The sequence below is a fragment of the Cyprinus carpio genome, chromosome B12 (assembly GCF_018340385.1).
Source record: "Cyprinus carpio isolate SPL01 chromosome B12, ASM1834038v1, whole genome shotgun sequence".
Lineage (NCBI taxonomy): Eukaryota > Metazoa > Chordata > Actinopteri > Cypriniformes > Cyprinidae > Cyprinus > Cyprinus carpio.
The window spans coordinates 12,774,928-12,801,912 of NC_056608.1; the positions used below are offsets into that span (position 1 = coordinate 12,774,928).

At 37.8% G+C, this 26,985-nt stretch overlaps 1 protein-coding gene across 1 annotated transcript; it reads left to right on the forward strand.

Annotated features, from left to right (window-relative positions):
• Window positions 1–523: 523 nt before the first annotated feature.
• Window positions 524–25,587, forward strand: LOC109099470 (proto-oncogene Wnt-3). Its single transcript, XM_042735418.1, has 4 exons — window positions 524–1,696; window positions 14,781–15,022; window positions 19,702–19,967; window positions 23,015–25,587. The coding sequence occupies exons 1-4, from the start codon at window positions 1,617–1,619 to the stop codon at window positions 23,492–23,494; spliced, it is 1,068 nt and encodes a 355-aa protein (XP_042591352.1). The 5' UTR covers window positions 524–1,616; the 3' UTR covers window positions 23,495–25,587.
• Window positions 25,588–26,985: the final 1,398 nt, after the last annotated feature.

Below are 26,985 nucleotides of genomic sequence, written 5' to 3' on the forward strand. Positions count from 1 at the left end.
GTGGGCACTTATGTGAAAACTAAGTTGTTGTTTTTTTGTTGTTTTTTTTTTTATTACGAACTGGAATTTGAAGTAAATTGGCCACAACCAACAGGAAACTGAATTGGAATTTGAATTGGAATGACAGGAAAAGGAATTTGCTGAATTGCAATTCAAAGAAATTCAACATAGGAAATGAAGTGTTCTTCCACTAAAAGTTAATACATACAAAATCCACATTTATAGGTGACATTTCATCTATCTATCTAGTCATATATACTTTCAAAAAACTTATTTTCAACACTTCCAAAGAAACTATTTTCAAGTCAACATTCACAATTAAAAATCCCAGCCATATTAATTGCGCTGAATTTTTTTCATTCTTTGTTATATTTGCATTGAAACTCTTCAATTCAAATTTTGTTGTCTGACGATGATTTATTCTGTTAATTTCTAGACTTATTTGTGTGGAAAACCCCACATGCTTACTGATATAAAACTCATTTGAATGCAGTTTTGGTATTTCCAGTATTTTTAACTGAAACCACTGTCAGTTCGCCTCTGTCCCGGCGTTTTAGATCAGTCTGAGTCTATATTAGAATGCATTGTCAACTTTTAGTGCTGTCTCTTTCTCAGTGCCGTCTGCCCTCATCCAATCCGAATGACAATAGTGTTTATGTAAAATGTACTGCCTTTGGGCCACTGGGGCACAGAACACTGCATGCCACACCACCTTTTACGGCTTTTTATTGTGTTTCCTTTGTGTCCCATCATCACAAGGGGAGGACGCGGCCATCAAAATTCTCCAAGACAAAATTCTTCGCAACGTGTGAATGCATGTGCACGCACATGCATCCGGAACAATTAGTTCGGGGCACGGCGTACTTAAATGTAGTGACGCCATTCCCCGATGCCGTCAGCAGGCCCAACTCTGACTCAGCTGGGTTTCCTTGATGTTAATACAGACAATATAGATCTTAATAAGACAAATCTACCTCTCCGAAACTCAGTGCTGACACCCTTTCATTCTTATTCCCTCCCAGCCTCCTCTCTCTCTCTCTCTCTTTCTCTCCCTCTGTCTCTTTCTTTCTTTGCTACATTACCAGGGGGTGGTGCATGATTGACAGATGGGCAGGAATAATAATTTTTTTTTTTTTGCGTAACCTAAGGCCATGCTCTGTGATTGGCTTGCCAGCTGACATCTCCAAACCTCGCTTGTCGTTTTTTCCCCTCTCTCTCTCACTCTCTCTCTAATATTGGCCCTGATGATCCTAAGGGGAAAAAAAGTGGGGAGAGAAAAAGATATGTACCTTAGGGAAGAACCTCAGTGAGAGGGAGGGAATCAGAGGACGAGTAGGAGCGTGTGTGCGAGTGTGTGAAAGAGACACTTACTCTCCTAACTACTTGGACACACACACTTTCCTCACCCAACTCAAAGAAGCAGCAAACCCTGGAGAATTATTATTATTTATTTTATTTTTGTGCTTTCATTTTAAACCCCAAAATTGCTAATTATTCTCTCAAGCATCCATCTTTTTCCACCTTAAGACTTGCCAGCTGGGACTTAATTTTCAGCCCCTCTCTAGGAATCCTATGTACTGATCAATAGCAATTTCCATCCACACAAGACATACCTCATGGATTTGTACCTGGTTGGATATCTCATGTGCATGTGGTTGTCCAGCTCTCGGGTGCTTGGAGGCTATCCCATCTGGTGGTGAGTAGCAACGATCCCCACTTTCTGCATCACTTTCTCCAGTAGCACTGGGGGAGAATGGTGGTCAATGATCATTTTTCAGAGGGCAGTAAATACAGAACACTTTCAGTTGACTGCGTGGAAAAAAGCTTCTCAGCTCAGTCCAAAGAATCTTAACCTCAGCCACTGGAGGGACGGAAAAGGCTAGCCTGTCTTTTTCCTCGCTGCCGCGTTTCGCCCGGGTACATTTATTTTGAATGTTCGAATGAGGCTGTTTTTGAAACTCGGAGTGTTGTGAAATGGATGCAGCATGTTTGTCAGAGATAAGGTTAGGTTAAGGTGTCAGCCAGCAGGCTGCTGTGGATGGGGTATATTGTTGTCTTTGCTAATAGCCTCAGCACTCCAGCCGTGTTAGGAGTGTTAATTGGGGCATTAGTGTGGATGTCCCTTGGCTTGGGTCTCAATAAATTCATTGGGGTTTAACCCTGAGTATAATTACACCATAAACCTGAGGCTGCTTTCAACATTTATTTTTCTTGTGTATTATAAACATATTTGCGATTTTAAAAATTTTGATTTGCTACTTTAATATGTTCAAAGTGATTGTCCAAATTTTGCAGCATAATTTATGCAAAGAATATTGAAATGGTCCACATACACATATCGCACATGCTTTAATAATGGTACTTTTTTAGTTTATTCATTTGAAATCAAAACATAACATCAAGACATTAAAAACTGAAACTAAATGCAAAACATTTCATATACTTAATATATATAAAATTATTTTATAAATAGGTTGAGTTTAGTTATTTAAATACATGAACAAATTAATTAATTTTAATCCTGCAATATTACTAAAATATATTAAAGTTCAAAAAATATAATTTAATATTTATTTAACATTTTTAATTAATTTTTTCTCATTTGTTCGAATTCTGTTATTCCGATCTGACATTAGGCTAGTACTGTTAAAGCACTTATGTTCATTCGATTTTGCTACAGTAGAGATCATATTTATCTCTGAATGGTGCTGATATGTCATAGTTCCACTAATTACCCCATCCTCAAAATGCCACTGACCTCACAGGGTTCTCTTGTAACATGAGACTTTCTGCAAAAATATTTGTGTAGGCGTACGACAAAAGCCCCCCTGGCTCATGATACAATACTTGTCAGAACTAATGTGCTTTAGTAGTCCCAGTTAGCATGTGGTCCCCGCTGCACTCTCGTTCCAAACCACCAGCATCTTCTGGTTTCTCTTATGCAGCGAGAGTTGCCAAACATGCAGTCGCACTCATAGACTTACACACACAAAGGCCACGGGGCTGGAGCATTATTATTTGCGTGGCTTTACTCATATGTTCACATTTAGTGCCACCAGAAGAAACTGACAAAGAGCAAAGCAGTCTCAAGTCATTGACCCGCAGCTGTTTTCTCTGACAACGGTGTAATATTTACCCACTGACAATGCATAACTTCTTTGATTTGGATAAATGGATAAAGTGAAGAGGAGAGAAAACGAGAGCGTGAGAAAGAAAGTGATATGAAAACGTACATGGCTGCAGGTAAATAGGTAGATGCGTCATCATTTCTTGTCTTCTATCTGAAGGAGTCTGAATGGCATCGGTGAACATGCAGTCCTAAAAAAAAAAAAAAACAGAAATAGATGAATAGAAAATCATTTTAATGTAGCAGGTGAAATATCTCTAGTGAAGGATTTAAATAAACATTAACTTTCAAAACTAGTGGTGCTATGTAACAAAATGTGATAAAACCAAGTGTGCTTTTGTGTCTACATACAAAATCTGTCTTTTGATCTCAAATTCATGATTTTACATGACACATTTGTTTAGTAGTTATTCCTAACAAATTAGTTTTAGTCAAAAGATAATAACATAATATAAATAATAATCAATAATAGAACTATTTGTATAATAATGTGACTGAATCAACCTTAAAAATACATTTAAAAAGGCTATATTAAAAAACAGAAACAATATGTGAATATTTGTAGCAATAGCCAAAAATATATTGTATGGGTCAAAATTATTGATTCTTCTTTTATGCCAAAAATCATTAGGATATTAAGTAAAGATCATGTTCCATGAAGATATTTTGCTAATTTCCTATCGTAAATATATTGAAACTTCATTTTTGATTAGTAATTTGCATTGCTAAGAACTTCATTCATTTGGACAACTTTAAAGACTCAGTATTTTGATTTTTTTGCACCCTCAGATTCCAGATTTTCAAATAGTTATATCTCGGGCAAATATTGTCCTAACAAACCATACATCAATGGAAAGCTTATTTATTCCACGTTCAGTTGATGTATAAATCTCAAAATCGAAAAATTGTCCCTTATGACTGTTTTGTTTTGTGCTCCAGGGTCACATATAATATAAACAGTAATAATTGTGTGTTTTAAATAAGTAAATCAAATGTATTCATGTCCTATAGTGAGAATTTAATTCATCCTGGTAGATCCTCTCCCTTTAATCCCTTCAAATCTGAATGGACTTTAAATCTACGATGAACAGAGTTGCAATAATCAGGCCGATTTCTTCCCTAATCTGTTTCAACAGCTTACCAGGCCGCTAAAATCTGACTTTATCCTCTCAAGATGAACTAATTAAGCTCAGTCTTAAGCAGCGAGAGCTCTTGAAAGCAATCAGCCTGTCTAGCTTTGTTCAATTTCACATGCATTACAGATGACGAGCAAGCTGAGACACAATCAGCAGTCACTTCGAATACCAGACAGAGAGGAACAGGGTATCTGTGGCTTTTTCCCACAACAGCACCGCAAAGCCACCATCCGTTTGGATCCAGTTGGCTGTTTCCACCACCGTTTATCTGTTATCTATCATAACTTCAGCTCAGTTACAACACAACAGCTCAGAAGAGGCCTGGCCTCAGATGTTCAAGTCTCGGCTTGACCTGAAAACACTTTTCAGTAGCTCTTATTATCTGAAGTACCCATCAAAAAAGTGGAAATGAACTGATCAAAACTGTATACACTATTAAATATTAGAGATGTTAATTGGTTTTACTGAAATTACTTTTAGAACTCAATCAAATTTGGCATTCTGTGTGTAGTCCACCTTTTTAAAGTAGTTTAGTTTTTCAAAAAACACGGTTTTTAAACTGATGGTTAAATTTATATTTTTAACATATATTATGGATTTTAAGCTGTTCTTTTTGTTATCGTAACAATTGCTTGCATTAAGGATGTATATGCTTTTATTCTTATGTTCTCAAAAGAAAAGAGCCCTTTCAGACGGAAACATACACAAGCACTTAACATAAAACTCTAATTCTGAATTAATTAAAATTCGGAAAACTCTTTTTTTGTGGGAATAGGCATGAAGGAGACCGCATCGGGAGGCCAGTGAGCATTCTGACCTGCTCTGGTCCCCTGCTGGCTTCAATGGGACTTGACTCATCTCTGCGAGAGAGGAATGTCATTATACACCGTTCATACCAAACCCCCCTGATGTCAGCCAGTGTCACTGCTTTAATGATACCGCAAGAAAATCCACCAGCTGCAATTCAGTGTGAAAAGATCAAGGATGTTCAGGGATAATGGGGGCCACTTAGGAAAAGGAGGGTGAAACAGATAGCCTGGTCAGAAGAGTATTAGTTTTCAAATGTATTGATTCAATATCAGCAAACCAATCAATTGCATTGTTGCACAGCAATTGTGTGGGATGATTAAGGTACACTGAAAAAAAAAAAAAAAAAACATTTACACTTTGAATTTGTGGTCCCACTTTATATTAAGTGGTCTTAATTACTATGTACTCACATTTACATTAATCATTTACTTCAATGCACTTATTGTGTAAATACGTTTTTACATTGTACTTTATTTTAAAAATACCTGCTTGTAATTACATCTGTAATTAGTTTCTGTAATTACATTTATAATTACAATGTTGACCCATCCCTTACATTTTAAACCTATCCATACCACCAAACCTGTCCCTAACCTTACCCGTATCCCACCTCAATAGCAGCAGAAGTGTTTTGTAATACAATATGAACACAATAAGTATTTTTTGATGCAAGGACATAGTAGTAAAGGCCACTTAATATAAAGTGGGACTGAAATTGCAAGTAAATTTCATAAATAATTACAAAGAAATGGCAAGTAACACATTGAATAAAATGTACAATGTTAAAGTAAAAAAAGTAACAACTTTGTAAACAACATGTAAACAACTTTGTACCCACCGTGAAATGTCACTGGCCCAAAATTCTGAAGTGTATATTATGCACTAACTTTTGATTGCCTGAGATTTTGCCACGTTGCAGTTTTGCATTCAGTTTAGACTGATTATTTGCTTGTTAGGACACAGAGGAAGGTTTAACAGTTGCTCTGACTGACAAATATACACAAAGGTTGCTTTATTAAATAAACTGGATTGTGAAGAAGAATGCACAGTTACCCTCAGTCAAGATCCGATGATGAATACACCTGTGCTCTTTGGATCTTCCAGACAACCTGAGGTTATCTCTGAAGTCACCCTGTCACACACACACACACACACACACACACACATACACATAATACACACACTTTGAATAGTGACAGTGGATGAGGCTGGTGTGTGTCTGTGAGAGGTTTCTTCAAAGCGATAGTTCACCTAAAAATGAACATTCTGTTATCATTTATTCACCCTCACATCAATCCAAATGACTTTTCTTCTTCCATGAAACAGAACAGAGAATTTCTGAAGACTGAATCATTCAGGCCAGTCTTGTGAATTGGATCAACAGATTCACTCAAAAGATCCAATTTAAAAGAATGATTTGTACAGTCTTATAAATCTTTAAAGTTTTATTAATAAATTATTAATTACATTTTTAAACATTGAAAAAACAATTAAAGTACATTAGACTGTAATTACCACATTTTGACTAATGTTTGGTCGGGCTTCCGAATGGAATTGGAAAAACCATCATGGCTCTGGTGAAAACCAAACTTCTAAGTCCATCTTAGTCCTTTCAGTAGGGATTTAGGGAGTTGTGTAATACATCACAACTTTAATCAAAAGTGTCAGGTTGCTTACGCAGGGACTGCCGGTGGATTCAAAGCTCTCTGACAGCTCTGCTAGTTGAGCAGTGACAGGCAGAGCCACAGAGCCGTAACGTCACAGTAGTTTCCGTACTACAGCAACAGGCCAGCACTTTCAGGATTGAGGTTTAGAAGTTATCTTACTGTCCTTACATCATTTGGAGCCTTGCACAAATATTGTCGAAAAAACACACGCACACATTCCACTGCTGGAAAATCAAGCTTTTAAGCTGGTAGTTGCATTTTGGCATGTGGTATCTGGTTTAGACTTGCAATTAACCAGCTTCTAGCTGATGCAACTGGCTTCAGGAAGTCTAGCTGGATGACCAGCTTGGAACAGATAGAAACTAGTTATTATATTTCATAACAGCGGCTGAAGATGGATTTTCAGGGTGATTTGGAATGTGATATATTTTATTACACACAAAAATAATAATGCAAGCAGTTTTCCCAAATTATTCCTCTTACAACTGTTTTTGGCTGTTTATGATCAACAGTCCTAAATAATGAAGGCTTAACTAATAAAGCTATGTAATACTAAAAGATCATCTTTTTCATAAAAATCTGAAGTTTTGTCCTAACCACAGCGCGAGTTAAAAATATTCATTAAACTCTGCCAAACCAAGCTCTAAACATAATATCCTCTGAGTAACAATACGACAAACAATATAAGCTTCAATGACATTAATGAAAAACATATTTACGAAATCTTACCCAAAGAGGAACTAAACTTACTGTAAATGTCAGTACTGAGACTGCTTGTCTATATTGCTCTACTGTCTCGAATGACCTTCCCATGCTTGCAACTACTACCTGTTGTCCTCTCAGTATGCGTCTTCAGTAAGCTAGCTAGCATTTGCATCTTGTATTTGTTTCTGCCAACAAAATGTGCTAAAAACCATTTTTCCCACTGAAATAAATAACATAGTTTGGAACTACAATTATTTTAGAGAACAGTGCAGTGGGTGGGCACCTCCCATGAAAAATTCACAGAAAACAGACACCCACAACGCATTAATCAATGACACGTTTGCAGAAGTGCGTTGTTGATTATAATACGAAGACTCTAGGGTAACTTCACTCGCTACAGCAAGGGTACATGGAGTGTGATTAGGAAAAGAAAAGGAACCAAGAGAAAGAAAACAACATTTTTCAAGGATTCTGAGATTTTCTTTTTTATCTGATAAGCCCAGAGCAGTTGAAATGCCAGTCACAAGTGTGGCGGGAAAAACCTGAACTGTCGACGGAGCTTGTGTTCCTGTTCTGACAGAACGACTGAGGAAAAGCCCCATCCTCGGGCTACCAACCCTTTCGCTCTTTCCTTTTTAAGGTTTTTTAAGTTAGTGGAAAATGAGCTCTAGTCATAATAAGGCATCTGACCAAAAATTAAAGCAGCATATAATTAAACTGAAATGGATACAACTTGGAATATTTGATAAAATTCCAAATATGATTCTGAAAATTCAAGTGATACTTTCCATAAATACTATAATGTACCACAGGACTCTAAAATGGAGAATATACTGTATGGCCCACTGTACTGCCCAGTGGGAAATTGTAAATTAATCAAGTGTAGACCATTTCACTGACATTTAAATTAAAGGCGTTTGTTAAATTACACAAATGTTCCATCATTCAATAGAGGAATTAATTATGACAAGGTGATTCTCTCTCTAATCCTTTTTCTCTCTCTGAACCTCTCTTCGTTCATGTAGCCTAAGGCACACATGCTTTCCATACATTTTTGACACAAAAAGGTGTGTATTTTCCAAAAATCTCACATCTCCTACTTCCTGTCTTAAAATGTTGAGTATGAGTTAAGTGGAGGGCAGAGATCCATACCAAACAATACTGAGATCTTTAAGCATTCTGTCAATCTTGACCAACATTTGGGATTTGAATAAGCTGTGACTTTAATCTCTTTGTTGAGAAGTCAATGTAGTGATGCAGCGCTTGCATAGATGCGTTATGGGAGTGCGTTAAGGTGTGATCAGACATGAGAGTACTTGATAAAGCTTTATATTTGAACGAGTGGCCTAAATGTTAAGATCACTGGTTTAAAACACACCTCTGTGTATCTCCAAGCAGCTCTCAAACAAAGCAGAAGCTGGCCAGGAATGTGTGGTGAATGTTCCCTGACCTGTCTGGGGCTTGGTGTAGCAGGCCAAAGCCGTGGCCTTGTAATGAACTCAAACAGAGCTTTAACAAGGCATCAACCTCAAGAGCTCCAGGGGTCGGATGTCACAAACTCACAAGTTCAAAGAGTTTCTTATTTCTTCTGCCTCTGGACAAAAACAGAACACTCAGCAGTGTGGTCATAGACAGGTGCCTCATCTCCCACTTTTTTGGAGAACGCAAGAAGAGAGCTGAAACAGTTGGAGAATGACATTTAAATATGCTTTGTCTAGGGTTGTTTTATTTGGAGGGTGAGCAAAAAAGGTAGCTTAAAGGGATAGTTCATGCAAAAATGAAAACTCACCAATGTAATTTTAAACGTTAAATTTAACTGTTTTCTGTACGTCTTTCTTCTGTGAAACAGAAAATGAGAAATTCTGGAAAAAATGAATTCCATGTGAACACAACAGCAAGTATAAAAATCATTTAAAAACTTGCTTATATGATTCATGTGCTATATAAATCTTCAGAAGACTTTTACGCAAGTCTGTCACCACATTACTTAGTCAGTGAGTTCTCAAGAATTAAATCAGTCAGATTCATGAACGATTCATTTAGACCAGCTTTGTGAACTGGATCGACCGAATAATTAAAAACATTCAACCAAAAAGAAAGGTTCATTTATGAATTAGGTATGAATGCGCCAAGAAAAGCTAGGATGAAAGATTTTCAGTGAATGCTGATTTAAATTGAAATTTATTTTTCACAAAACTCTTGTAGGGCTTCTAAATACTTTGGATACAGCAAAGAGTATATATGAAACTTATTGTGCTTTTTGGCGCTTTAGTGAAAAATAAATATAATAAATGTTTTTGAAATATATTTAGTATAATACAAATACATTTACACATTTAAGTGCTTAATAAAAATACCCTGCAATTGTACTTTTAGAATACTAATCTGGTATACTTAAAGTCTGCTAAATTGGATCAACTAATTTTGTACTTAATGCACTTTCATGGAAGTGGAAGTAGTGCTGATGTCCAATTAAAGATACACTAAAGTATATTTGATTGTGCTAAAATGGAACACTTGTGAAACTGAATTCAGAAAAGTACAGTACAGACTTTTTATAGAATGTGTTAATATGTGAATAAAAGCCTACATTTGAAAACTATTTTATGCTTTTTCGGACAGCTTGACAACCCCAGTCCTCATTTACTTTCATTATATAAAAAAATGCTTTTCAAGAGACTTAATGTTTGGGTGGGTGTCCCTTTAATCTTTAGCCAATGGCAAAATAACATTTCTCTGTTTTGTGTAGAGAGGAATTCCCTCACTTCATAATCCTTGTAGCTGTGGTTTGCAATGGCTCATTAATGCTTGCATCATTATTTTCATCTTGCACTGCAGTCACCACCCACCCAGCAACACGGAAAGCGAGCGATAACACCTGAAGGCTAGAGGTGGCCCTAAACCTGCTCAGACAAGCACCTGCTAGACCCTAAAGCTTCACTGTGTCTCCTCGCGGTAGCAGATTCCAGCAGACAAATTAGCAACTCACATCAACCCAGTGTTTGTATTCCCCACTCGTTCGTGTCGCCGCACCCTTCTTTCCTCGAAACGGTTTTGGTGCGTATTTATGTGTTTGCAATCCCCCCACACTGAAGCATTCCTCTTCTCATCCACTTCAGAGTCAATGGTGCAGATCACCAAACAAAACACAGATCACTAAGGACGTGAAGCATGCGATGAAAGCACGCTCGGGTGTGTATCAAAGCATGCGGTTAAGTAATTAAATTCATCAAACACATCCATATCTAATTAGGAGCCTCTACCTCATACATAGACACTGTCGAGTGCAGAGCAAGGCTGATGCACAATTCAGCACAACATGCACACACACCAACACACTAATCATCCACATGGGTGAGAGATTAATGGACAGTTATGCTGCAAGCAGATGTGTAATTATGCCACTTACTCACTCAGCAAACACAGCAGAAAAACAGGCTTCACTTCCAGTAAGTTCCTATGTAAGGGGCCGGGGTTTCTGTCAGACACTTCGAAAATAATAATCCAAACTTATAAGAATAATACATGGTGGAGTAAATGAATGACACACTATAAAAATGTCATACTGTAACCATGGCTTCTTGGATGGAATTACGGTAATAAATACAGGCAAAGAAAAACAGGCACCAGTTTCACTGCTCTTCCTTTAAGTGAAAGTGCACCCAAAAAAAATTCTGTCATCATTTATTCACCCTCATTCCAGATCTTTCCTATGTGGGACACAAATACTGTTTATATAATGAATGTCAGTGGGGTCTTGTTGACTTGACATTCATCGTGTGGATAAAAACAGTTCTTCAAAGTATCTTCTTTTGTGTTCCAAAGATGAACCAAAATCATAATTGTCTGGAATGACATTAGGGTGAGTAAACAATAACAGAATTGTATTTGTAGTGGTTCATAACCAGGCCAAAATTGGCCAAATGGGGGGCATCAGCAAAACTCCTAGGGAGCTTTCAGGATTACATCTGATTATATTAAAAATTAATTAACACTTCAATAAAATTCTAAAAATCACACACAAGAAATAAGATTTAAGAAAAAATAATAATCAAATCTTGGGTCTAAATGATCCTAAATGTGGACGTACAACAATTTTCAAAATGTTCCTATAAATGAATTATAAAACATCCATTCAATGCATCTTAACTTCAAGTGCAATATGAACAAGCTTATCAACTCCATCTATAGAATGGCCACATATATATCCCTTTATATGCAAGAAGTTCAGTATGTATATGAATATGTATATGATTTTTATGAAATCATATATTATTCATGAAATAATTTCAGTGATATAATTATCACAAAAGATAATTATCTGCTCATTAACGCATATAAAGATATTAATTCAGATTGTGATTTTCTATTAATTTTCAAATAAATCTGATTTTTCATATGTTTTATAAATAAGGCCCAGGTCTTTTTCCCTCTCAATAGCCTTTGGTTTTATTGAAAAACATGCTGAATGGGAATCTTGAATTGTTTTTGATTTTCTTACTTCTGAGTTTCTGTGGGACTTTCAAATGTTGTGTGTACATCGGGGGGCCTTCGAGACAAAAGTTGAGAAACTCTGTTTTAAGTGATACATTCGATAATTTACCTTCACAGAATGTAGTATAGAATTACATATTATATAACAGAGAGACGTAATGTTTACCTGTACAGCTGTTTGAATGCAGCCACTTTCACCCACAGACACAGACATCAGTGTTATGACGTCAACTCCTTGACAAAATTGATGGTGCCGTGACGCACCCAAATTATGTATCAAAGGATCTTGACATACTGTAAGACTCTGGGCTCCTCTGATACAAAGACTCACCTCTCACACCTCCTCTGATACCTGGCAGCCAGTTAACATAACGTCTGTGTTCACGGTTTCACACAACATCAAACAGAGAGAGTGTGCGACTGGAGCGAGGGAGGAGAGCAAAAGAGAAGCCGAGAAGCCTCTGAGGGGGATTTTTCTCTTCTGACTTCAATGCTAGGGCTTTTGTGTGTGAGGGGTGCAGTAGTACACTCATCTGTCAGAGAGACTGGCGCTGTGATAGGGTTGCACCCCGCGGGGGGCCTGAGGTCATCACAAGCGGCTGATCTCTAATAGGTGTGATCCTCCACTGGCCCGAAGGGGGAACCAGGTAAACCTCTGGCCCACAAGACAGCATCTATGCCAGCATTGCCTGTGAGGCAGCATATCTCATCAGAAAAGCATGGAATACTGTCTTTGCACACTCAGGGCAGCTACTTCAGTTCACAGGTTCTGGGAAAAAAATACAAAAATATATATTTGGCAGTGTAGGGATGCTTTTAATGAGAATGAAATGAAAATTCACCATCTGTTTTCTAAATACATTTTATTAATCTTATTGTAAACAAATCTTCCAAGAATGCGTTTAATTAAATAAATAAAAAAATTAAAAATTAAAAAAATTATTAATCCTTCTTTTTTATTTATTTCCTGATCTACTGGTGAATCTGATCTGTTTTTATTTATTGTTGTGCTGTTTGTTGTGATTTGTTTTCTTATTTTTGTTTTTGCTGTGTTGAAAATCCTTTACATAATTTGGTGTTCCTTTTAAAAGTTGCTTGTTGTTTTTTTATTATTGAGTGAAATAAAAGTATTATTTGTGGATCATTTTGACAATGTTCACTAAAAAACTGAAACACAAAACCTGTGCTAATTGAAAGAGTACATGTTTAGAAATAAAACAAGACTACATCCAATTTCTGGTAATGATATAGAGTTTTGGTTTTTAGTCCTGTGGCTGGAGAACCCCCAACACTGCACGCTTTTGGTGTCTCTCTTATCTGACACACACATTTCAGGTCTTGGAATCTTCACTAATGAGCTGATGAGTTGAATCAGGTGTGTTTGAATAGGGAGACATCTAAAATGTGCAGCGTTGGTGGTTCTCCAGGACCAGGATTGGGAACCACTGATATAGAGGGACAAGAAATTCATAAGCATGGAGCAAGGCGGGTCATTTTGATTGGGAACAACACAAGTGTAACAATGTAGGATGTTTAATTTTTTTATCAATAAAAAATATTGGCTATAATATACACTGTGTGAGCAAAGTCACCAGTCACTCTGATTGGTTTATTGCATGTTATGCACAAAAACTCTCATGTGCGCCCATTCACTTTAGACCATGAGCTTAGACCGTTAAAATAGAGCCCAATGCTTTGAAAAAGGGCCGCAAAGGCAATATGATAAAAGATTGTTTGCTTTACTCAGAATAAACAATTCTTCTGCAAAATAATATAGTTTATTATCCAAACTGTAGGTTTTAAATGGTTGTGAGGCAACATAGCAGCTTGCCGCATTATATATAGAATATAGAATGTGTAGTCAGAAGTTTGCACTTACTGGCATTTTCCAATGTCTTTTTTTACACTGGCTCATCTGATCACAATTACAAGTCTAAACTTTTGCTTTATGATTTTCTAAATGATTTTTACAGATTGCGACATTTACAGATTAGATGTCACTGGGTTCAGAGGTTCATGCAGATATGTTTTATAGCGTCGTCTGTGAGAAAATGAGGACAGAACTGCTAATAGATTCCTCTGCTGTACAACTGAATCTTTTCCAAACATTCACAGGATTTATAACACTGACAATTTGACTTATTACAGCTCCAGACAGAGCGTGTGTGTTCTGCATATGTTATCGAAGAGACAACACACACACACAGTTTTTAAAAAAATTCAATAAACAGCAATAAGAGCTAAAGGAGAGTTAGGGTTACACCTACAGTATAAAAGTATGTATGTCAAAACAAGGACGTCTTTAAAATAATCTCCTTATTCTTACATTGGACAGAGAAAGAAGGCAATAAAAATTAATTACCAGTGTGAAAGTATCGTTTCTGGAATAACTAATAGATTGGGCCTGTTTCCATGAAGTGTTCATGAAACTGTTGAGCTATTCACTGTTTGGAAAAGAAGTAAATCTCTGAGGAATCTGCTGTCAGTTCAGCCACACACATACATACACTTGCAAACAGCTAAATATCTAATGACACACAAAGATTTGGGTTAAAAACCGGAGCAGCAGAGACATAAATATTCTAACACATGCAATCTTGCAGAGGATATAAGTGGTCATATACGAGAAGTATATAATAACTATAATAACCAACTAGATCACAACTTTCTAACATCTAATCTACATCTAATACTAAAGTAAACATGTAAACTATACAAACCATAATAATCATGACAAAAATACACATTAAATAAAATCGCTCAGAACAGTCGTCCTCCATCAGAAGACGTAGCTCTAAGGTGTGCCCACGATTGGCTTTAATCTTCACACTTGTGTTTCAGGTCCCTGGCCCTTGGGCAGCAGTACTCATCCCTAGGATCCCAACCCATCCTGTGTGGCTCCATACCTGGTCTGGTGCCAAAACAGCTGCGCTTCTGCCGCAATTACATCGAGATCATGCCCAGTGTAGCAGAGGGAGTCAAACTGGGAATCCAGGAGTGTCAGCATCAGTTCCGAGGCCGCAGGTGGAACTGCACCACTATCAAGGACAATCTAGCAATATTTGGACCTGTTCTTGATAAAGGTATGAGTTAACAACACACACGAATCTAGCAAATGTAAATTATTTAAACTGCAGTTAAAGAAAACAATGTTCTCTAGTCTGTGTTTTTGATTTGAGGTCAAACATATGCTAGTGTATTTAAAAAAAAATGGCATCAGGCTTGAGGCAAATCAGTGCTTTGTTTAGGGTTTATTTTGTAAGTGAAGTTATTGACAAAAATTAAGACAGTATGATGAACTACTTTCATTTAAAAATATTGTTGACAAAAATATGATGAGAAAAGTATCACTGCAAGATACTAATGACTTTATAATGTTTTTAGAAAAGGTTAAACTGAACCACTTCAATGTGATAATTAATTACTCAAACAGTTCCTACACATGAGATGAATCAGCGATATCCACAGCATTAATGTAATATTAGAATTTACCGTCTAACAGCACAGATAATAAAACAAAATCACATGGAATCATGCAGAATGTGTAACATACTGTTTTTTATAACAACAAGCTATATGTAGGTCAGCATCCTAAAATAGTCTCCAAAACATGTACATTTAAATTAAAGTGGATTTATATATTAAAATAAATGTAAATTCAATAGTTTAGTTTATATTAATAGTACCTAAAAGTCATGATATTTCAGATAAGGTTTTCACAAGGACAGTTTTTAATGTTTGTAATTCTCTTAAATGAAATCTTATATATATTTTTATCTTACATACTTAAATTATTAATTTTTTTTTTTTATGTTTAGTACCAGATTTAGAACTTTTATTAAGTTAAATGGGTATTTTCATCAGCCAAACTGATTTGTCACTTCAGTCAAAATACAATGGCGAACATTAATATTTACGCTGATTAAAACTTCAATACACTTTATGAACATTTTTATAAAAAGAAAAAAAAGGACAAAAAAAATGATTAAAACTTAAAAACTGTATAAAAATGAACTATTCCAATTTGATATGTCCCACCCAAACTTCCTTTTTCAATAGAAAATGTCACCAAAAGCAATTCAACTCAAGTTCACCCCAAATTTCCTTTTTCAATAGAATTTGTTGCAAATATTGATTTAAATATTTGCCATAAATTTTCTGATATGATGTGAATGCCTGAGGTGAAGGACACCTTAACAAATCACTTGTTAAATAAAGTCGCATTGGTTCTCAGTCAGGACAGAAAGCACCCTAATGGGTCGCTCCCTCACAGAATTCACATAAGTTGTGTCTCAAATGCACTTTTTCAATGCACTCCATGTACTCTATGATCTAGTGTATAAGTTTTAGAAGGTTTTTTGACAGCCCCTCCACTACATAAGGAAAGCTTTGGAAAGACATGTACTTTAGGATCTTGTGTATGAGTTTTAGAAGGTTTTTCAGGTATAAGTAGTACACAAACTAGGATGCACCTATGTATGCTGAACAGTTAAGATGCTAAAGCAGTTAGCCACAGTGCAGGACCTGGGCAGGAACAGGCAGCGAGAGAGGGAGAGACAGAGAGAGAGAGAGAGAGAGAAAGAGAAGGGAGGCCAAATGAGATTACAAGCAACAGAAAAGGGCTAGAGGGTTCACTTCGACCCCTACTGTGCATGAAGGCCAGTATGAGCCATCCCTGTGTGCCTCTTACCGCCCGGCTCCCACGGACGCCCCATTCACACGCCCTTTTGACTGTGTCATGAAAGCAGGCTGAAAGGGAATCTCCCATCCTTCCCCATCACGAAGGAAGAGAGGTGGAAGACAGGGGGAACTCGAGAGGGGGATGAGGAGACGATGAAGGAGACAGTACAAGGAGAAGATAAGGAAGAAGTTTCTCCGCTTGCGTTCAGATTGGCCCAATGCGTCCTGACTGGATTTTTTAAAAAGGCTTTGGAATATTTTGGCATAGTGGCTGGTATGAGATGTATGTGTGTTTTGTGTATTTGTGACACAAGAGGTGGGGTGGGGGGGTTGCTCCTTTTGGAAATGCCAGCCCCTGCTCTGGGCAGCGCTGAACTGGGCTATGGGGTGCGGGGTGCTGGGCCCTTTTGTGTGGGTAATACGGTGTGACAACACAGAGACAAAGGCGGATTCATGGACCCAGCAGGTAGCGGGAGCTGCGCTCTTCTTGGCCCTTGGCCAGGGCTCCTGGGGCCCAGAGCTCACAGTTCTCTGTTGTGGTGAACCCAGCTGGGCCTGCCAGAACTAACTGGGCCTCCTTCTGGCCGCAAACCCAGAGAGGTGCGCGCCCAAACACAACCTTTATTAAAAAGGACTGTTTGTCTATGTGTGCGGACATGAACTTCCTGCAAGAATAAAACAAGAATACCAGGGGCGAGATGAGTCTGCAAATTCATGAGAAACAGCTAGACGGCAACAAACGTCCATAATGTCTTAAAGACCCTGTGAAATGCTTGTCAAACACAGTTTCACTCCAGTGTTCATGCGTTTCCTGTTAAAACAGGAAGTTTTGGTGGGAGATATTCATAGTTATTGACTGCTACTTGTTAATCAGTTGTAGATGGTGGGAGAGACACAGTCATTTTAATCTAGAGGGCATCTGATTGGACAGAAATCTGTGTAGTGCAGAATGAGTCATCACTACTTTCCTGGAAGAGAACTGTACTTTTTAAATGTGAACATCTGGTAAATGCTAATTTTGTTCATATTTCAGGGCTAAAATAGCATATACAGTAGTTGACTCTGAAATCTTATACTGAGGATACACTTTAGCATAATCAAATTTTACAAACTTTACATATAACTGTTTAGTAGTTAAAAGTACAATTTCAGGGTATTTTTATTAAGTACATAAATATGTAATGTATTTGTAGTATACTTAGCATGAAATAAACATATTCCAAATACATTTTAGTATATAAATTTTTTTACTAAAGAGTGCTGGACAGAATTACAAAATGATTGTACTAGAATGATAACATGTTACCATGGCAACCGTCATCTAAACACAACATTGTGAACAAGCGCTGTGTTTTGGTCACAAATTCACATTACCCACAATACACCAGCATATTCCATGTGTGTGGGCGCTCTTTTAGATAATCTTACACCATTATAGGCCTTACTGATCCCTGACCAACTCGGCCTGAGAACCACTGTCATCAGAAGCACTTAAATGTTTGGGGTGATGAAGTCGTATGGGTTGGTTGGGTTGCAATTTTTCCTGTGGGGACCAAGCGAACTGGTGAGCCACAGTAAGTGTGCTGCGATTGTGAAACGATGGTGTCTGGTTACATAATAAGCTGTTGCATTCAAAGGGGGCGTAACTCCATCTCTCAGCACATGCCTTCAGAAACCAAACACGCAGACTTATTGCTGGCTTTCACACACGTGGCCGCAGGGCTCGGACGGGTGGGAGAATCAGGGGGCTTCTGAAACATTATCCAGAGAGAAACCAGCACACCTTTGAGATGACACAGCGTCAGTGAAACCTCAGTGACATGATCAACAATCGTCCCGGTGCTGTCAGAGACGTTTACAGCGCAGCACTCAAACACCTCGTATATCAGTATATTCCAGAGCTCATCCCAGAAAATGAGCCATGCCCTGAAGACACAGGACAGCTAGATGAGAGACTTTCAGGAGGGCCACAGTTAAAGAGGCAGGGATCTCCTTCAAACCTTTTACAAGAGCCTCAGGATAGACTCAGAGTGAACTGTCTCACTGTCTAAATACACAGACTTCCTAAGTAGGCAGCATTCTTACTATCGTGATGTTCTAGATATGCAGCAATTCCATGTGCCATGAGTACAGCACTGGAGACTCGACTTTTTGAAGAGTTTGCAATTAGCATCTACTGCAACAAGCATAAATATATAGTGCACTAAAATAATCTATTTGGTCACACTATATTTTAAGGTCCAATTCTCACTATTAACAAACTATGTACTATGGCTTTTGTCTCAATAAACCCCTAATTTGCTGCTTATTAGCAGTTGGTAACGTAGTTGTTAAAGGAATAGTTTACCCAAAAATGAAAATTGTGTCATTAATTACTCACCCTCATGTTGTTCCAAACCCGTAAGACCGTTCATGTTCGGAACACAAATTAAGATATTTTTGATGCATTCCGAGAGCTCTCTGACCCTCCCATAGACAGCAATTTATTAACACAATCAATATCCAGAAACGTAGCAAGGAGATCGGTAAAATAATCTATGTGACATCACATCAGGAGTTCAACCATAATTTTACGAAGCTACAAGAATACTTTTTGAAAAAAAAAAAGTCAGTGGAAAAATAGAAAACATACTGGTAAATCCCGGGCAGGACTTTATCTTTTAAGTTGACAGACATTTCTTTTAAATTTAAAACGCAACACAATTCAAGGGGTCACTTAAAATACAGGAAAACATGACCACAAAACCAACAATCAACACAGAAAGTTCCTTTATGTTAACAATACTATACACTGGGCCCTATTTTTACTTACTTTTCTTAGAGTGTACTTTCTTCAGAGGGACACAAAATAAGATTTTTTTTTTTTTCAGCACACACTACAAAAAATAAATAACATTTTTCTCAAAATATCATGTTCCACAGAAGAAATGTTAACTGTCCCTATAAAAGCCAACATAACTAAGCAACTCTCTATGGTTTGGAACAGGACATGTGTCTGTCAGAGCAAGGAAAACTTATAATAGCCATAACATGAAGAAATGTTTACACAAATGTCATAAAAAAAAATCTTTCTTTTCTCTAGCCACAAGAGAGTCTGCGTTTGTTCATGCCATTGCATCAGCTGGAGTGGCGTTTGCAGTGACCCGTTCATGTGCGGAGGGGACCTCCACAATGTGCGGCTGTGACTCCCATCATAAAGGCCCGCCGGGAGAGGGATGGAAGTGGGGTGGCTGCAGTGAAGATGCAGAGTTTGGGGTTTTGGTGTCTCGAGAGTTTGCAGACGCTCGTGAGAACCGACCAGATGCTCGGAGTGCCATGAACAGACACAACAATGAAGCAGGACGGATGGTAAGAGATTTCAAAAAATCTTGATTTAAAAAATAATGTTGATGGAAAGTATTCTATGCCATTTTATATGAACAAAAGTTCAAAAAGTATGGGGTATTAAAGTATTTTTTAATACTTTTATTTAGCAAGAATGCATTAACAACATTTATAATGTTACAAAAGATTTATTTTTCAGAAAAATGCTGTTCTTTTGAACTTTTTATCAATCAAAAAAATACTGAAAAAAGGTTTCTTACATGAATTTTTTTTTCAACATTGATAAGAATTTTTTATTGAACAGCAAATGATTTCTGAAGGATCATGTGACACTGAAGATGAGTAACGATGCTGAAAATTCAGCTTTGGGCTATCTCAGGAATAAATTACATTTTAAAATAGATTAAAATAGATTACCAATTTGAAAATATCATCAATATTACTATTTTGCTTTGTTTCTGAACAAATTATATTGTGTTTTTGAACAAAACGCAGCCTTCGTGAATATAAGAGACTTCTTTCAAAATAATAATAATAATAAAAAAAACTTTCCGAGCCCAAATTTTTTGACACCCTCTTATTTAACAACTTTTGATCCCAATTAATTCCAAAGTATGACATTTTGGTGTCTACATACTTAAAGCCTTATTGTGTATTTCTTCATTTAAGTATCCTTATATCCCTCCCTGTGGATATCATTGTCAGTTTTGAAACTTAATACTGTGTCCACTCTTTGCCGAAGGGAGACTTATGTAATGTGAAAAGATAAAAGCTGAGAAAACGCACCATGTTTGTGAAATCACTTTAGGCAAAATAATTGCTGCTTTTATCATTGCTACAACTACAAACAGGTAGTTCCGCCCCAAACTCACATGATTGGCTGAGCAAATGTTGTTCTTGTCCCAGTCGGGCCATTGAAACAGATTGTGATTCCGGTAGTACCACAGAAATTACACACTTCACTTTTAAGCCAACAGGTTCATGATAAGCAAACAATGAACAAAGCCGTACTTGTGCCGCTCCTGGGTGGGTCTTACCCTACAGTTCACAAAGGTGTTAATGTACCACAGATCTGTCAAATATCTCCTCATCCCTTTTCCGAGAGGCTTTCAACTTTAAAACTGGTATTTTCGTGAGAAATTACTGGGTAATTACCTCTCTTATCCTTTCATGCCTCTCATAACTTGCATCTGTACTGAATCCGTGACAGTCGGTGGTTTGCAGAAGGCAGGAAGGGAAGAATAACACTGGGGTTCAGGGTTTAGCCCGTCACTGCTGCTGTCATGACTCAGAATTGGAGTCTTTTGCTCTAAAGGTGCTTAAGGGGCAACAGGCGAGACCACACTGCAACAGAACGCCACTTTGATCAGCGAGGGACCACAGGAGCAGGCACTGAGACAGTCGGCCCTGTCAGGACCCTCGCATGCTCCATTGTTTTCGACGCAGCCTGAGGGACCCGCCAAGGGCCCAAAGAGTTCAGGACATGATGTCAGCGGCCCCAACTAGACCCCCAGGGACCTGCAAACACCTGCCTTCCGCCGCAGCTGGGGAATTCTGCAGCTAAATATAGCGAGTGAATTAAGGCAAACAAACCAAAACAAAGACATATAGTGCCGGTGGCAAACTCCATTAAGCGGGACTTCAGAAGAGAATTAGCCAAGAAATGCAAGGGCCTGTCTGTACGCTCAGCACCTGAACAACACCTGTGGCCTGACCCTGAGAGCATGCAGAAGAACATGCAGTCCAGGTCTTATGTAGATCCTGATTTAAAAATCTGCTTTAGAAAGGGGAGGGTGACAACACAGGCAAAATTTAAGCAATATCACATATGTTAAAGATTGCTGTACAGATGTAAGCCAGAAGTTGAATATAGTAGGTGATCGGAGCGATGATATTTACAATGATATTCAGCACAACTGCAATTGTGATACTGTTTTATGCTATAATATAATTATAGACTCACCAAGACTTGTCATGGCACTTACATACAGTATTATTGCTCTTTTGTTGGTTCTGATCGCTTCTATTTTCCTTATTTGTAAATCGCTTTGGATAAAAGCGTCATCTAAATGACTAATGTAAATAATTTTTTAAACAAGCAACGCTTCAGACTAAATATGGTTACAGATAAATCCTTTGCGATCCTTACGGAAGAGAACACAACAACCTCCAAATTGCAAACGTTTAACTCCGCTCCACTAACACACTCTGGACTGAAAAAACCCAAATCAGTAAAATTTCCCAGTTACTTTTAAGTGAAATGGCAGTTAACAAAATGTAAAGGAATGATTAAAAAAAAGAATAATTATTAATTGAATAATTAAAAATGTAATTAAAATGTTTTTATTTACATTTTACAATGCAAAAAATATATAATATAATATATAATTAAGAAATCATATTTAAAATATAAGCGTGAAGAAAAAAGCTGAAAAACAATAATACATTTCCTGATTTAATAATTGACACATTCTGTCATACTGTCCAATGACAGACCATCTCATGTCTTATTTGAGTGATATTTGGAAAAGGGGGCGTGTCTTAAAATTGAGTCAAAGGTTAATTGGTTGCTGCAACAAGTGAACTGTTTTAAACTTGATTGTTGGTGAAAATATCCAGCAGAAAAAAGGAAGAATTCATCTGGCAAATATTTTGTCAAAATGCTATTTAAAAATTATTCATTCACTTTTTGTTTTATTTAACTGCAATTTAAAATGTGAATTCAATAATGCAATTGAATTCACATTTTAAAATGCAATAACATTTATTTATTAATTTAATAGTTAACTTTACTAATATTTGGTTATAGTGTAATTATACATGTATTGATTAGCTTGCATGTAGTTATGCATAATTTATTGTTATTATAATAGTAAGTACATGTAACGTAACAAGGACACCTTAAAATAAAGTGTTGCCAAATATTTCATAAAAGTTTGTTTAAAATATTTACATCATTTGATTTATTAAATGGCTAATGTATTTCTATTTCTATTAATGTTATTTCTCAATCATTTTAAATAGATAACAGCAAACTAATCCCAGTTCCCAATGTTTTTTTTCTTTTCCAGACCATCCTGGAAAACATGCACTTGCGCTGTAAGTGTCATGGACTGTCAGGCAGCTGTGAAGTAAAGACCTGCTGGTGGGCTCAGCCTGACTTCAGACTGTTGGGGGATTACCTGAAAGACAAGTATGACAGTGCCTCCGAGATGGTGGTTGAGAAACACCGCGAGTCCAGAGGCTGGGTGGAAACACTACGGGCCAAATACGCCTTCTTCAAGCACCCCACAGAACGAGACCTGGTGTACTACGAGGGATCGCCCAACTTCTGTGAGCCGAACCCTGAGACAGGCTCATTTGGCACCCGGGACCGTGCCTGCAATGTGTCGTCGCACGGCATTGAGGGCTGCGACTTGTTATGCTGTGGCCGTGGCCATAACACACGGACAGAAAAGCGCAAAGAGAAATGCCACTGCATCTTCCACTGGTGCTGCTACGTCAGCTGCCAGGAGTGTGTGAGGGTCTACGATGTGCACACGTGTAAATAAGTGCAGGAAGAAAGGGACTAGTGGACATTAAAGGATGGAAAGAGAGAGAAGGAAAGGGAGAGACCGAGAACACACACAAGATAGCGGCACTTCTGTGGTAGAACCCTTTACTAATGTGCCCTTTTTGATCTACATGCCCCAAAAGATGCTGATGGTGAGCATCATGGTTACTACTGCCATTCCTCTCACTCTTTTTTATGGCACGCATTACAAAAGAACAAAATGCCTTGTTATCATTCAGTCTTCTTTATCTGTAACACCATCTCTCTGATCTTCTCGTCCTGCTGCCCAAGGGCCGAAACAGGATATGTTAAAATACAACCAATGACACTAGGCGCGCATTAAAGAACAAGAGGAGGGGGGAAAGCACGACAGGAAACTACTGAACGCTGGGTCTCGAAATATGCCCTGTTATACTACTGAATCCAATGTAATGCCCATGTTTTTCCTCACGATTTCCCAATCATATTGTACACTCCTACCGTACCATTCCCTATAATCGTATATGTTCAAATCATGGAACATATTGCTGTTTGCTACATAAAAACTCTGTAATTTGTTTATACAGCAGTTTGGAGGGATGCAATTGATATATTAGCCTAGGGGCGGAGCAAACAGGAAAAGGCATTATGGGTACCTTCTGATTTTAAAAAAGGATTTTTGCAGAACGTGTACATGCAGAGTCATCTGGAATTCTCTTGGATGAGTGCATGACTGCAGAATGCAACGACTCACACTGGGCTTACGTGCACCCGACCAGTTAAATTTGCACTTACAAAACTACTAATGAGTATATTAATTCTAGAGATTACGGTGATTATTTTTTAACATATTCTTTTTGATAAAGCTCCTCGTATATGACTGTGAAGGCTCAGTTTCAACACTTCCCTGTCGAGAAGTTTGCGTAGAGGAAGGAGAACAAGCGCGCAGGAGGAGGATAGTTGAGAAATAGGAGGGTAAATTAAAGAGGGAAGTGGCAACCCAATTTCATGAAAAAACAACTAGGTGGCGCTTTCGTATGAATTCGTACGATTGTATACGTAGGAAAACGCACGATTTTTAGAAAAACGAAAGCATGAGGTCCATCCCTAAATCTAACCATCAGTGGGGCGTAAGCAGATCACGTGAAAACGTACGAAGGTCGTACAAATTTATACTAAGTAGCCACCAATTTGCCAATTGTCATGAGAGTTTGTTGCAAGTGGAGGACTGCTGTGGGTTCGAGTGTGTGATAAATGGAAGAAAGACCAGCTTCGCAAAGCTGCAACAGACTGGCGGAGGTTTCCATAGGACATGTTCTGACAGTCCCATATGCTTCCCATTAATTAAGTTTAACTACGCCACGCTAGTTTCACATTAACACCGATCCCCGAGGAGCCCTCTCACCAGTCACATTTATGCTCCCTTTCTCATTTCTCCTTCCGCTATATCCAAAGTTTTGTACAAAGCCTTTAAAAGTTCATAATTCCCTTTTTATTTTATAATCTGAAAATGTTATGTTTTTATAAATATTATTTATTACACAATGTATATATCTGTATGACTGAACTAAGATTATATATTTGAAGAACAAAACATGTCTCATGATTTTGCTTTTAAATATAAGACTGACTCTTGCTCTGCTGGTATATGCTATGTGTAGCCTCATTTATATTAATATATAATGCGGATAATGACACTTTTAACAACAGAATATTAAAATAAAGCATAGCTTAAAAATTAAAATACTGTGTGACATTGGCACGCAGCTAAATAAAGGGTTCAATTTACCTGATCACAATCATCTGATCCTCATGTCTGCATCTACTCTGTCATTCCAGCACTGACATCATTCTGTAGGTTTGCAGACGGACCTCTGTTGTCTCCACTACAGTAGCTCCACTTAATGACAGAGTAAAGCTGAGACAATGAACACTACAAATATTGACTGAAATAAAGCTGACTTCTTTTACCTGTTCGTGTAGATATTACTCAATCGGCTCCTGTACACACAGGTCAGTTTGAGAGTCGCACCTGTTGTTACACTGACAGTGTGAAGGTAGCCTATGTGACAAACCGATTCCAGAATCAAATAAATGAGGATCAATGGGGATACATGAAATATTTCTACATTACACTTTTGTCTTATTTTTTTGTTTTTGCTATGTCAGTCATTGCAATTTGTAGAGTGAATCCCACATTTATGTGGATGACACTCATGAAAATAAACAGCATGTGTGTGGCTGTTGGTCATCTTAGCATGAAAAACTAAATAGATTATATAGACCTACTTCTTGTCAAAAAAGCAAGCAATGAGCATTCACTTTATAATCACTAAAAAGCTCATTTCAGTTTATTCACAATGTCAGAAAGTTACGTTATAACCAATTAATCTCTCTACTACCTCGCACAATACTGAATAATATTTACATCATGTCTACTACACCTTGGTGTCTACACAAGCATATTCTGATTAACTTACTGTAAACACTTCTGATTGGCCATTGTGTTAATGAAATCAACAGGTGTGTCTCCTATTGACTACATTGCTCAACACTGCGTTGGAAATAGAAACCGTTAAAGATTTCCTGACCGCAAACACAAAGACGCATTGGAGGTTTGCAAAATCTGCTTTGCACCCCCGTGGAACCGGGCTTGCAATGGCTACGTTTACATGCAACCAAATAAACCGTTTGTAATCGGATTGATGGCTCAATCGGACTGAAAAGCCTTAGAACCGGGCTTGCAATGGCTATGTTTTGGGGGGGGGGGGTTGGGGTGGAATTTATTCCGACTGAAGGGGGTGGTTTATTCCTCTATATACGATTGAGAGTGCATGTAAACACTCGATCGGATTGAACCACATAACTGAAAGGACTGCGCATGTGCAATGATGCAGAAATAACGTAATGACGTGTGAAACGAGAGGTTCTTCCTTATGAATAAAGTGTTGTATAAATTCATGTCCTGTCATTATAAAACTCTCCTTTCACTCGGCAGTGGGAAGTCGTGGCCTAATGGTTAGAGAGTTTGACTCCTAACCCTAAAGTTGTGGGTTCAAGTCTCGGGCTGGCAATACCACAACTGAGGTGCCCTTGAGCAAGGCACCGAACCCCCAACTGCTCCCCGGGCGCTGCAGCATAAATGGCCGCCCACTGCTCCGGGTGTGTGTTCACGGTGTGTGTGTGCACTTTGGATGGGTTAAATGCAGACCACGAATTCTGAGTATGGGTCACCATACTTGGCTGTATGTCATGTCACGTCACATTGAAGTGAAGCAGGACAACCTTGTTTTGGATACTCATCCACAGGCAACCCGGTTTGGGCACGGGGAGGGGCATTATGAGCAGCACAGCACAACGGTTAATATGAAGGCCTATATTTAACCATAAATGGATAAATATTAATTCTGCTGTTAAAAACAAATAAAGAAACCATGTAGGAGAGTGGTTATTTTGTGCAAACACTGCAAACACCGTGAGTAACTCTATATTTGTGCAGTGTGCAAATTT